Source organism: Anneissia japonica, unplaced genomic scaffold (assembly GCF_011630105.1).
Source record: "Anneissia japonica isolate Jap-2015-1 unplaced genomic scaffold, ASM1163010v1 scaffold9291_len582782_cov165, whole genome shotgun sequence".
NCBI classification, from domain to species: domain Eukaryota; kingdom Metazoa; phylum Echinodermata; class Crinoidea; order Comatulida; family Comatulidae; genus Anneissia; species Anneissia japonica.
In genome coordinates this window covers 541,965-555,225 of record NW_022710618.1, presented here as the reverse complement: position 1 = coordinate 555,225, position 13,261 = coordinate 541,965, and the positions used below count along the sequence as shown (strand labels likewise).

General features: G+C 35.3%; 3 protein-coding genes across 3 annotated transcripts in view; all 3 read left to right on the top strand.

The window, feature by feature from the left end:
• Nucleotides 1-6,907, top strand: part of LOC117107054 (plexin-A4-like) — a 25,335-nt gene extending 18,428 nt beyond the window's left edge. The window contains 7 exon segments of the mRNA XM_033248577.1: nucleotides 146-228; nucleotides 597-677; nucleotides 1,418-1,584; nucleotides 2,703-2,850; nucleotides 3,136-3,276; nucleotides 4,096-4,170; nucleotides 5,104-6,907. Of these exon segments, the coding sequence (XP_033104468.1) occupies nucleotides 146-228; nucleotides 597-677; nucleotides 1,418-1,584; nucleotides 2,703-2,850; nucleotides 3,136-3,276; nucleotides 4,096-4,170; nucleotides 5,104-5,250 (842 nt within the window). The 3' untranslated portion in view covers nucleotides 5,251-6,907.
• Nucleotides 6,908-7,435: 528 nt separating this feature from the next.
• LOC117107052 (plexin-B-like) overlaps nucleotides 7,436-13,261 on the top strand; it is a 41,458-nt gene continuing 35,632 nt past the window's right edge. The window contains exon 1 of the mRNA XM_033248575.1: nucleotides 7,436-7,771. The gene's annotated coding sequence lies outside the window, so the exon portion shown is untranslated. The remainder of the gene's footprint in view (nucleotides 7,772-13,261) is intronic.
• Nucleotides 12,852-13,261, top strand: part of LOC117107053 — a 1,105-nt gene continuing 695 nt past the window's right edge. Inside the window, exon 1 of the mRNA XM_033248576.1 lies at nucleotides 12,852-13,223. Within this exon, the coding sequence (XP_033104467.1) occupies nucleotides 12,852-13,223 (372 nt within the window). The remainder of the gene's footprint in view (nucleotides 13,224-13,261) is intronic.

Sequence of the window (13,261 nt, the reverse complement as noted above, 5' to 3'; positions counted from 1 at the left end):
TATATATTATACGTAATGCCTCAAATGAATAAATCAAAATATAAATGCTGTGGTGAAATTTGAGACAAGTGGTATGTTTAGTGACAATGTCTAGGTTCAACCAAATAGGATATTTACCTTAGTAGTTTAACTTCTCTTTTAATAGATGAACATGCTTACAAAACACCTAGTTTAATAGATGAGCATACATACGAAGAATTAGACGAAGGAGATGGTGTTTATCACATTGTAAGTTTTATTGTATTTTACTTAAAAGGTCTTAACAAACTTGCATCATGCTAATGCTATCCAGAAGGTTTGATTATAATTATTTAAACATAACGTAAATTCATTTATGATTAATACGTAATGCATGATAAAGCATATCAACAGTGACACCGTATACTTTTTTAACCATATTGTACACCACCGTATAGTTGAGTATCACATCTCTGATGTCAACTAACTAACAATACAATTGTTGGCATAAACAAATATTCCAAAAGTGGATTTTATTACCAATGTGTCACATATCATTTTAGTATTTCATTTAATTGTATCAATACATATAAATAAACTTAGGAAGGTATTACAGTAATTTTGGCATTATCTTATAGTTGGACCTTCAAGAGGATGCATACATAGAAGTAAAGAATAAAGTTGATAAATCTGACCTTGCTAGATTAACCGAAACTAAGGTAGGGCATATTTCTGATTTACAGAATAATTTTTTTCTATTGGGTTAGCTTTTGTCTTTTGTTTTTGTTTTTGTTTGTTTGTTTGTTTTTTTTTTTTTTAGGGGAGCTCTTTTCTCCCTTTAGATGTATCACAATTAAAAGCATTAGTTTAATGGGCCTCCTATTTACAAGTTCCCTGGAGTTTCTTGGTTGTATTTCATCATCTTTATCATTTTATTATCCTTGCATTTGTTATTTGTTTTTATGGATTTATTGATGAATTGATGAATAAAGAATTGATTGATTGATATGCCTATTGTCTAAGTGCAAATTATGTAATAAGATATTTAAATTTAAAAAAAAAAACAATCAATAGAACAACAATTCATAACATTTTCTTAATGCCATTACCGAAAACCAGTATATTGGGTACCCTCGTCGCCATTTGTTGACCCCGGTTCATCTTAAACTCAGTCGCCCTCTCTTCTGGTAAATACACTAGTTAAATGGTTGGGGCTAAGGTGTGAACATTTTGAGAGAAATTGCACTCTCATACTTTTAAAAAACCTTAACAGTACTATTTTCATAATGATAAAATTAATATTTCAAGAATACAACACAAACATTATTTTCTAATTTAGGGGTGCGATCGCACCGTATGTACCCCCACATTGTATCCGCGCCAGATAAGCATAGCTATACAGTACCAAATATATTTTGATTGTATTTGTTTTCATTTTATGTATTGATACAAAATACAGAAAGTTTACCAGGAATATGTTAATTCACTTTTTGAGGCAATCTTCAGCCCATCTGTCCAAAAGCATCATTTGCTATGCGGCGTTAAATTTATCTTTGACATTTTGGACAGTGAGGCTTCTGCACGTGATCTTAGCGTCAATGATTTGAAAATATGGAAAAACAACAGGTACGATGACTAATATAACTAATAATAATAATAATAATAATAATAATAATAATAACATAATATGATGATGCGAAATTCGGGGCGAAGAAAAAAATTAAACCAATAGGATGACGTGCTTGGAGATCATACCATACTTTTTTCATACTTTCGTGGTGTGTTGTTTACTTTTTTCGCAGCATGCCTGGCTCGCAAGGAGTAAGGTCAGCTTCAACTTCCGTTGGTGACCGTCATTTAAGCTCAGCCCACACGCCAATGCTCGCATTACCGTGTTTTTATTAGTTGCACTTTTCACTAGAAACGCGTTCCTATGGTATCTATGCCATACCTCACTGTGCCAGCAAAGAGTACCGGGTCTTGGGGGATTATTGAAAGTTTTTGGCGTAACTTGTTCAGCTTGATATTATGAATCTCAACATCATCTATTGTAATTGTGCCTTCTACGCGTTCAGCTAGGCGGTACATCGCAACACCAAGAGATAATAATAATAATAATAATAATAATAATAATAACATAATATGATGATGATGCTGATGATGATGCTGATGATAATGATTATGATGACGATCGCGATGATGACGAATGGTAATAATCATGATGATGATGATGATGAAAATAATACTGGTGATAATGGTGTTGATGATAATGGTGCTGCTACTATTAATTATGTTAAGATGATGGTGAAGATTATGGTGGCGATGATGGTAGTGGCAACTCTCTTCCCCCTAATATACGGGAATCTCCATCACTTCCCTATTAAGGCCAGACTATAAAAAATCTTTTCTTATCCTCATCTGATTATTTTTCTTATTTGTTGATGGTTTTTGTTGTTCCATTTTTCTTGTCTCGTCTCTTCATCTTATTTGTGTCTTTTATTTAACGTGCATAGAGACCTAGTATTATGCGCTATTCGAAATTCTTTACCTTCATAATAATGTTGACTCTGAGAATGGCAATAACGACGTTAATGATGAATTGATAATCTGCCGGTGAAAAGTTGTTCTTTTATAAACCACAACTGTGTTAGACTAGAAACAAGTTACACCGTTCGATTTGAAAGATGTTGATAACATTTTCAAGGCTCGACAGGAATTAATGGAACATTTGTTTTATTCTTTAGCTTTGCTGAGATGTTTTGTGTTCGAATCCTCACCCACCCTGCATTCGTATGTGATATCCAGCAAACGCCACCAATTGGCGTCACTATGGATGTCATTTCAAAGGTGTTTCAAGACTCCTGGTCGACGGAGCTCTTTAGTTTCAACGAGGTAAATCGAGAGGAACCGGTTTTTATCATCATCTAACGTTGAACTGAAAATAGGTCCTATTCTTTTTTTACTCTAAATGACATTAATCAATTTATTGGGCCAAATTTACGTGTGGTTTTATTTTCTTGTTTAAAATACAAATATTTGATTATCTCGGTATCATTCAGGTTATCAGTGAAACTGATTATATTTTGTTTGTTTGCATAGTTATTTACTGAAATGTATGTTATCACCATATTGTATTTCTATTCTTTTTTATTTTTCATTTATTAATTCTAACTTTAGAATTCTTTCAGTCATCGGCAAATGTTTGTGAATGAGATTCCTCGGTATCGCCAAGTTGTCTCAAGTTTCTATAGCGACATAAAAAGTGTCACGCCTTGCAATCGCGAAGACGTCATCAACGAAATTCAACCACTTCTGGATGTAAATAGACATTTAGTTACCACTACTAATGCAATTAAACTTTTACATAATATATTAGTATAGCAAATTAATTTTGCTTTTTTAACATACCTTGTCATTAATGACCAATGTCCAGAAATTTTCACTTTTAAACACAAGTATGGTAGAAATAAGCATGTAAATATTCCGGGTTTGTGAACATTCCATGAATTTGTTAACATATTCCTTGTGATGTTTGTGATAAAGTTTTGTACAATTTTGGAGGGCTAGAAGAGATTTAAAACGCTGGGGCGTATGCAGAGTTGGAGTGGGGGTGGGGAGTGCAGACAGTGCGATCGCAGCCCCCTTATATGTATTAAGAAAACTATTGTTGTATTGTATTGTTGATATGAATTACCGGTAAGATTGTAAAGGTATGAGAGTGCAATTTCCGGACACCTAGATATTCATATTCTCAAAATGTTCGCGCCTCAGCCCCTACCATGTTGGGGTTGTGGTGGTGTCGACTCCCACGCACCCCCTACCTTCAAATTCTTCATGCGCCACAGAAACGTATTATCAAAGCACAGAATTTTAGGATGTTTTTTTCTGGGTTTGTTTATGTTGTATTATGTACTGTTAGTTGAGAAAGCCAGACAGTGTGCAATTGTCTGAATTGTTTACTTTTGGTATACCCACAGGTGCTATTGTACTTTTGTTCATTTTCTTATTTTTTTTCTTTAAACAATATATATATATATATATTGGTTTATTTTATTTATTATTACTATTTCTAATGTGTGTATTGGCATAATTTAGTATACGTGTTTGAATTTAAAAAGCAATCGTTTGTCTTTGCAGCCATTCAAAGCACTATTTAAAAAGTCTAGTGTGCTGGAGAATTTATATTCTTTCATTGATCCACACGTTGATACGGTAAGAAACTATTACAGCTTTGTCACTTCAAACCAAAACAAAGTTTACTTCGTTTTGTATTATATTTTACACTGTTTTAAGTTGTTTAACCCTGGTGTTTAGCTCACATAAACGTGACTAGACTTTGGACCTTGTCAATACAAACAGTCCTGGCTGCATTGTAAATAATTGTGTAAATCAACATTGTATTATTTGATCTTCTAATAAACAAAAATCAAAATGTGTAAATCCTGATAAACCTTTTATAAAGTGAGAGAAGTTTAAGTTCTACATAAATCTGTTGACTCTTATAAACCTTTCCTGGATTTTCAGTATCTATTCTGAGGATATGGAATTTAATATTGCTATGGATGATTACAATATGATTTTTTTTTAAATTGGAGATAAGGTCAAAGTAACACCTGCTATCTCCGATAGTTGTATAATAACATCTGTCATACCAGAGTTTTTGAATGATTGTTTCTTGACGCATTAAAATTTACGTCGTAATACCCTTCATAAAATCCCATAGTATTACAATACAATCTGTAAAATTGCAGACAAAAAACATAATTACGATTGTTTTTGTTCATGCCTGCACCTTTGACATATATTCACAATAAATATTTATTCAATCAATTTCCTTTATCATATATATATATATATATATTTTTACAATTCTCAATTCAAAGATTGATTGAAAAGGCTTCAATTACAAGCAAGCTTTAAGTTTTGATGCCCTACAAAGAAAGAACAATAATAACTACAAAATAAAAAATAAAAAGATAATAATAGAAGACGATTCATTTATAAATCAATATTCTTAAAATATAGCTATGTGCACATAGCTATGTGCACTTGGAATGTCGGCGTTTTGTCTTAAATTTCGCCTACTTTGATTACCATATCGTTATCCTACTGCTTTGTTAATGCTATTACTTCTCTTTTTTCAAGGTGAAGAACGCCCTCTTTGATGATGAAAGTTGTAGGACAGATGCTACAATGAGGAAACTGGAACATGTTGCTATGGCTTTATCCAAGAAAAAGACAGCACCGGAATATGTAAATAGGCCTACTAAACGACGATTCATTCGCCGCTGAGTAGAGATGAAATAAAGTGTACCTGAGTCTGACTTTCAATCATCGGCAAATGTTTGTGAATGAGATTCCTCAGTATCGCCAAGTTGTTTTAAGTTTCTATAGCGACATAAAAGGTGTCACGCCTTGCAATCGCGAAGACTTCATTAACAAAATTCAAACCCTTCTGGATGTAGTTACCACTACTAATTATTATGCAATTTAACTTTTTCATATATTAGTATAGCAAATTGTTTCTTTTTTAGAATACCTTGTCATTAATGACCAATGTCCAGAAATTTTCACTTTTAAACACAAGTATGGTAGTAGAACTAAGCATGTAAATATTCCGGGTTTGTGAACATTCAACGAATTTTTGGAACATATTCCTCTTGATGTTTGTGATAATGTTTTGTACAATTTTAGAGGGCTTAGAAGAAATTTAAAACGCTGGGGCGGATGCAAAGTTAGGGGAGGGGGTGCTGGAGTTCAGACGGTGCGATCGCAGCCCCCTAAATATGTATTAAGAAAACTAATTGTTGTATTGTATTGTTGATATGAGTTACCGGAAAGATTTTAAAGGTATGAGAGTGCAATTTCCGGGCACCTAGATGTTCATTATTATTCTCAAAATGTTCGCACCTCATCCTACCATGTTAGGGCTGTGGTGGTGTCGACTCCCACGCACCCCCTACCACCAGATTCTGCATCCGCCATAAGAAACGTGTATAATATTCGACGATTCATTCGCCGCTGAGTAGAGATAAAATAAGTGTCCCAGAGTCTGACTCTGTGATGGCGAGGAATGAAGGAGATTTGTTTTTTTTAAAAACTAGAATGATGTCATCGACATTATATTGGATCTTTGAGACTTGATACAATTTTCATCTAGAAAGTTACTTGCTTTTGAAAATTACGTTAAAAATAGAAAATAGAGGTGGATCACCGCACCGAGAAAATAAAAAAGAAATTACGTCCATAGACTCCAAGTATGCGTAGTTTCTTAGATTTAATAAAAATAAAGCCGGCACAAAGTTTAGGCTTATTAACATTGCGTCTGTTTTTATTCTATATAAATATATTCGGAATATGAAATGAATAATAATAATATCAATAATGGTAATAGGGTGCTGTTATGAAATAAAGATGCGGAAAATTATAATTCATAATAATTGATAATTTGTCTCAAATGAGATTGTAGCCAAGTCCAATCTTCATGATAACGATAATAATAAACAAAATAATATTGATAATGATATGACATAATATGATATTAATGATGATATTACGCAGACAATAATACATATGATTATATTTACTTTAATTATGAAAAATTATTTAGTGATTGTATACAGTTCATTAGCATTCTCTAGGTTCATGGGCATAGACCATTTTGTTGCCTCTCCCTTCTTAATTTTTAGTAATATGAGCACAGGTTATACTTTCATCTATGGACTGACTGTACAATGACATGTCACTCATTATATTACTGAAGCTTTTATAGATGATTCTTTGTTGTAAGTTGACTAACACTTGGGTTTGAACAAGTACGTAATTTTTAAGAACGTTATTACAAATTATACGCACAGTATGTTCATTTAGTTTTATAATAATTATTATGTTTGTTCAATAAATTGTAGGACTTATTTTGTGACATCAAAATAATATTTTGTTGTTTGTTTTAGTTTTTTTTTTTTAAATTCATGTACCGGTAAATGACTTGTGGCCGAGTTGATTTGTGGCCGAGTTGACTGTAGGCGAACTTTTTGTGGCCGAGTTGACTTGTGGCCGAGTTGACTGTGGCCGAGTTGGATCGAATTCAACAAAGGTACATGATTAGAATCAAAAGAATTTAAGCTAACAAAAACATAGGCCAATCCAAAACAAGTCTACGTTATATTAGGCCTATATTGAAAAAAAATGTAAACTTTTCAAAAATTCGGCCAAATATAGTTTGGCCGTGACTTTTCAAACGTTACGGCCGGGAAATTTTTATACGGCCGGATTTGAGGAATCTGGCCGTCAAAAATAGGCCAAATGGCAACCCTGCAACTGCCGCGCGTTCTGGCTCCGGACATTCGTATTCAAAGATACTAGTTTCTTTGTTTTTAGTGAATCCTGCCCTCTATCGGATGGACTAAACGATTTCTGATTGATGAATCGATGATAGTATTTATTAATCACAGCTTGATCACAGAAACTCTGATGATTCCGTTCGGACACATCCAAGGATACACCAACATGGTATCGGACTTCCAGAATTAGCTTCGACCACAGGGTATGTCATTAATTAATTGATTAAATATTATTGAAGTGTAAGCTACGTGTGTTAAAATATAAATTCGGCCAATAGGACTATAACACACACACACTAAAAAAAGAAGAAAAATACCAATTGGACAGGAAGAAGCTTGGTACATGTCCTGTACTTTTTACTCATGGATCACTTCTGCTCGCGTCAGACAATTGATTGAAAGAAAAGAGAAAATTATAATCATGATCTTGTGGTTTAGGCCTACACATCAACTCACAGTCAATTTGAAAAGTAAGTACTATATAGTTAGAATACAACATTATTGTCCAAATGGCTCCCAACTTAACTCAACATAGGGGCGGAGTGCCAGGCTCCCCAGGCACAAGTGGCCCAGACATTGTAATTTAAAAAAATATATAATGTAAACTATAATATCATAGTTTCATTCAATGGGGCCCGACATTTTTAAATATTAACAATATACTGGCCTAGCATCATCATACAGAAAGCATAGGACCTGTATCTTTTTTTTTAATTTGAAGGATGCAATTGCATACCCACTAAGTGTGATTTTTACAAGGCTGTTTAGAGAATGTAGGTTCCTGATTGTTGGAAGGCGAATTATAGGCCGATCAGTTTAACGTCAATTATAGAGAAGGTTATGGAGAGAATTATTAGGGATAGGCTTTTTGAATATCTTGAGGATAACAGTCTTGTAATGAGCAGTTTGGGTTCCGAAAGGGGCGTTCTTGTGCTTTGCAATTAAGCCCAGCTTCTTGAAATTCTGGAAAGTGGATAGGTTATCTTTGATGATGACGATAATTTTGATTGCATATATCTTGATTATTCATAAGCGTTTGATAGTGTGCCGCACCGCAGGTTATTGGTTAACTTAAAAGGGTATGGCATATCGGGTGAATTACTTGGGTGTTTACTAGCAAATCGGTCACAACGTGTAAGTTAATGGGCATTTGTCTTCTAAGTCATCGGTATTAAGTGGAATACCACAAGGTTGGTCCGATTTTGTTTACTTTATTTATTAATGATTTGCCAAACTTTATCCATTCAAATATTCGTTTATTTGCCGATGATACGAACATTTATAATGTGGTAAACGATGTGGAGGAGGCTTATGTATTTCAGAGGGACATTGATAGAGCATTTCATTGGACTAGAATTTGGCAGTTACCATTGAATGACTCCAAGTGTAAAGTACTCTATTACGGTAGAAAAAATCCTAGGTGCGTATATCATAATAATGGCAGGTAACTTGTTAGGGGTGGTTGAATATGAAAAAAAGACTTGGGGGTTACTTTTGATTCTGGATTGGTTTTTAAATTGCATATTGCAAATATCTGTAAGCCCCACTGTCATCATCCGCTAAAATAAGGGTAAGTGCATCACTGACGTTGAATGTTTGCTACCGATGTGGCAACTTTAAAGGCTTCTGCACGTCCAGTTGAGGCGACAATAGGGAATTCCCCTAAAATTACTCATTAAATAGAGGGCAACATCACCAAAGTCAGTCCGTATATAATTCAGAGTGGGCTTCCTGCGACAGTAAATCGGTGCGTATATTATACGGACCGCGACTTCGAGGGGTTAAGAAGGAGGGCTTCTTGAAATTATATAAATCAATAGTTAGACCAACTTTAGAGCTGTCTCTTATACACATCTAGATGTGTATAAGAGACAGAAGGAATGATACTGTTAATTTAATAAAGCGTTCCAAAAGTAATTAATTTTTATAATACAATAGCTTGTAAAGTTAAAACGAATGAGAAATATTTTGGCGATATGTAAAATCGCAACCTGCTGGTAATTAAGGCAGGCATTCCAAACCTTGAAGATACCGCGGGTAAGGTTGCAGTCCATGATCAGGACAAGGCCGAAGTATTTAATTCCTTTTTCAGCAGTGTTTTTTGTAATGAGGATCTGGCATACATTCCTGTTTTTGATAAGGTTACAGATGCTTCACTGTCTGAATTTTCCAGTGTGGATAGTATTTTGCAGATTTTGCCTTAGTTTAGATAAGTCTGCAGGTCGGTTTTCATTCCCGGGTCTTGATTGAGATAAAGGATGCTATTGCATACCCACTAAGAGTGATTTTTACAAGGCTGTTTAGAGAATGTAAGGTTCATGATTGTTGGAAGAAGGCAATTATTGTACACATTTTAGGGGGAAAGCCTTGAATTTTGAAGAAATTAAAAGTAATTAAAAGACACTTCAGAAGTCGGGAAAGCTCATTTCCCGCCTTCTAGGAATCAAAATATTCCCGGGGAAACGCAGACACCTTTTTCTTTGGGGTTCATTGATTCATTGAATTATTTTCAAGAGGGGTAACACCTTGAATTTTGAAGAACTTAAAAGTAATTAAGACACCTCAGAAGTCGGAAAAGCTCATTTCCCGCCATTTAGGAATCAAAATCTTCCCGGGGGATAACCCCGGACCCCCCTTTTCTTTGGAGCTTATCGATTCATTGAAAAAAGAATATGTATGCAACTACTTTTTTTTTTATGTATGTATACACACATAACCGGCCAATTTACTGTAATAAGAATGAGAAACTTTAACTGACCGTTTTCAAGAGGGGGAAAACCTTGAATTTTGAAGAACAAAGTCATTAGACACCTAGCTAAAAGATATACTTCAGTCGGGAAAGCTCATTTCCCACCATTTAATCAACATTTTCCCAGGAAGAACCCGAACCTTCCTTTTCTCTTTGGGTTCGCTGATTCATTATAATAATTTTCAAGAGGGGGAAACCTTAAATTTTGAACTTAAAAGTAATTAAAAGACACCTCAGAAGTCGGGAAAGCTCATTTCCCGCCTTCTAGGAATCAAAATTTTCCCGGGCGAAAACCCCCGGACACCCCCCTTTCTTTTAGGGATTTATGGATTCATGAAAAAAAAATCGTATGCAACTACTTAATTTTTTTAAATGAATGTACACACACATCAGGCCAATCTGCTGTAATAACAATGGGAAAAATTTACCTGACCGTTTTCAAGGGGAAAACCTTGAATTTTGAAGAACTTAAATTAAAGTCGCTAAAAGATACTTCAGAAGTCGGAAAAGCTCATTTCCCACCATTTAGAAATCGACATTTCTCCTGGGATAACCTGTACCTCCCTTTTCTCTTTGGGTTCATTGATTCACCATAATAATTTTCAAGAGGGTAAAACCATGAATTTTGAAGAACTTAAATGTAACTAAAAGACACCTCAGAAGTCGGGAAAACTCATTTCCCGCCTCCTAGGAATCAAAATTCCCCCCTTTCTTTGGAGCTTATCGATTCATTGAAAAAAAGAATACGTAAGCAACTACTCATTTTTTGTTATGTATGTATCACACATAAGGCCTATTTCCTGTAATAACAATGGGGAAAAAATTACCTGACCGTTTTCAAGAGGGAAAACCTTGAACTTTTAAGAACTTAAAAGTAGCCTCAGAAGTCGGAAAAGCTCATTCCCCGCCATCTAGGAATCAAAATTTTCTCGGGGGAGAACCCCCGGACCCAGGCCTTTTCCTTGGAGCTTATCGATTCATTGAAAAAAGAATACGTTATGCTACTACTATTTTTTTTAAATGTATGTATACACACATAACCGGTCAATTTACTGTAATAAGAATGAGAAAGTTTATCTTTTCAAGAGGGGGAAACCTTGAATTTTGAAGAACAAAGTCATTAGACACCTAGCTCAAAAGTCGAGAAAGGTCATTTCCCGCCATCTACAAATCAAAATTTTCCAGGGCGAGGACCTCCGGATCCCCTTTCGTTTTTGGGAAAGATGTTGACCCCCACCCCTAGGTTTGATTCCAGATCTGCATGATTTATATTCCCATTTATCCCCCCCCCCCCACTTTTTACCCCCCCCCCCCCACTTTGAAAAACGTTCCGCCGGCCTTGAAGAAAGTTGGCCTATAAACTAGTTATTATGTTGGTTTTGTCATAAAATTGTCTGAAATATTTATTCAGTCATGACGTTTCTATGTTGTCTGACAACACAGTTAACAGTTCGTAAATGCCATAAGCTCTGAGTGCGAGGGGAGAAGCCCCTTTGGACCCCCGGCCACCAGGACCGATCACCCCTGACTCCGACCAGGGCCTACGCGGCCCTGGCCCCCAGCGTCTGTTTGTTCGCTTCGTACGAAAAAACTTAACGGTCAATTTGCTCGCTTACAGACCTGTATGCAAGATGGTGGGATGCAGAGGGTGCAGACGCACCCCCTCCCAAATTTCAAGAGGGCCATTTTTTCAACCTATTATTCCATAAAATCGCTCCTAATTATTGCTAAATTCTATAGTATATATTAAATTTTATATTAAGCTCTTCTAACCGTTGATTTTTTAATAGGCCCTACTGTGGTATGAAATTTGCAGGGGTGGCACCAGAATTTTCCCGACAGGGGGCCAATGCCCCCAACGAGGGGTCAGATTTCCTCGACGAAAGAAAATTGGGCATGGTCGGGCATCGATTAAAAGGTTTCGAAAATCCTGCCTACGGGCTTGCGGCTCATTAGGCCCCCTTCCCCAATAAGAGTGAGCGCCAGGGCCCCAGAAACTTCGTGACGCCTCTGCTTATAAAAATCATGTCGAGTGACCCTTTCTAAACCAAACGACGTCACAAAGCATTTATTTTTTCCTTGAATAAGGCCTCCTAAATGAATAAACAAAACTAATGAAATCAATAATATTCTCAACACATTCTATTAAGGTTCTACTCCTTTAAATTACATTTTTCAATCTGGTTCATGCATTTCGACGGTTATAGTTCTTGTAATTCCACTTTCATTGAAATAAAGGTGCATTTATTTGAGTATATACGATATTCAAGGGGGCGGGATGGGAGGTTTTTTAAGAATATAACCAGTTATATCTAGGTAACAGTGTAATATTTACATGTATGCCTATAAATGTTAATTATTGGGAGAAAATTAAAAAATTGTTCTAAATTTTATGATAAAAGCATATGCGTCGCGGATGGGACAACATTATTTTGGACATGACTTTTAGAAAGGTTTTCATATTCTAATATTTCTCCTCATCTGAAAAAGATATTAAATTTTTATTTGCTTTATACTATCACCAGATGATTCTTTTACATGCCTAAATATTTAGCAATAAATCATAACTGTAATTTTATGAAAACATGAATTATGTGCCGTCACAGACCGGACATTCCTGATGTCGCGGAAGGGACATTTTTTCCAATGAGAGAAATACCATAGTTTTCAATACAAATAAAAAGGAATTATCTTTCTGACAACAATGCAAAATTGCACTGATGTCTCTTATATGGACCACACTCAAAGTTCCTACACAATGGCTTGGTAGCAGAATAACTTGTATATATAAGAAAGGTAATATGAATGAAGCAAAGAACTATAGGGGTATCTCTATTGGAGCAAATTTGAGTAGAATTCTATCGAAGATAATAACAGAGCGCCTTAAAGGTGCGTACGAGAAGATCCTCAATGAAAATCAGTATGGCTTTCGTGCTAATCGATCAACAGCTGATGCCATTTTTATTACCAACAATGTAATACAAAAACATGATGGAACACTTGTAGTAACATACGTTGATTTGACAGCTGCTTATGACCATATCCCACGTGATCTACTCATCAGGGTTTTATTGATTAGAACGGGAGCCAAACACATTGCTGATCTAATAAAAGCCATGTATGAAGGAACAACTGCATGTATTGCCGGAATGAAAACGTTCTTTGATGTGTTGGTTGGATGTCGACAAGGAGGACAAGAATCTCCCTGCCT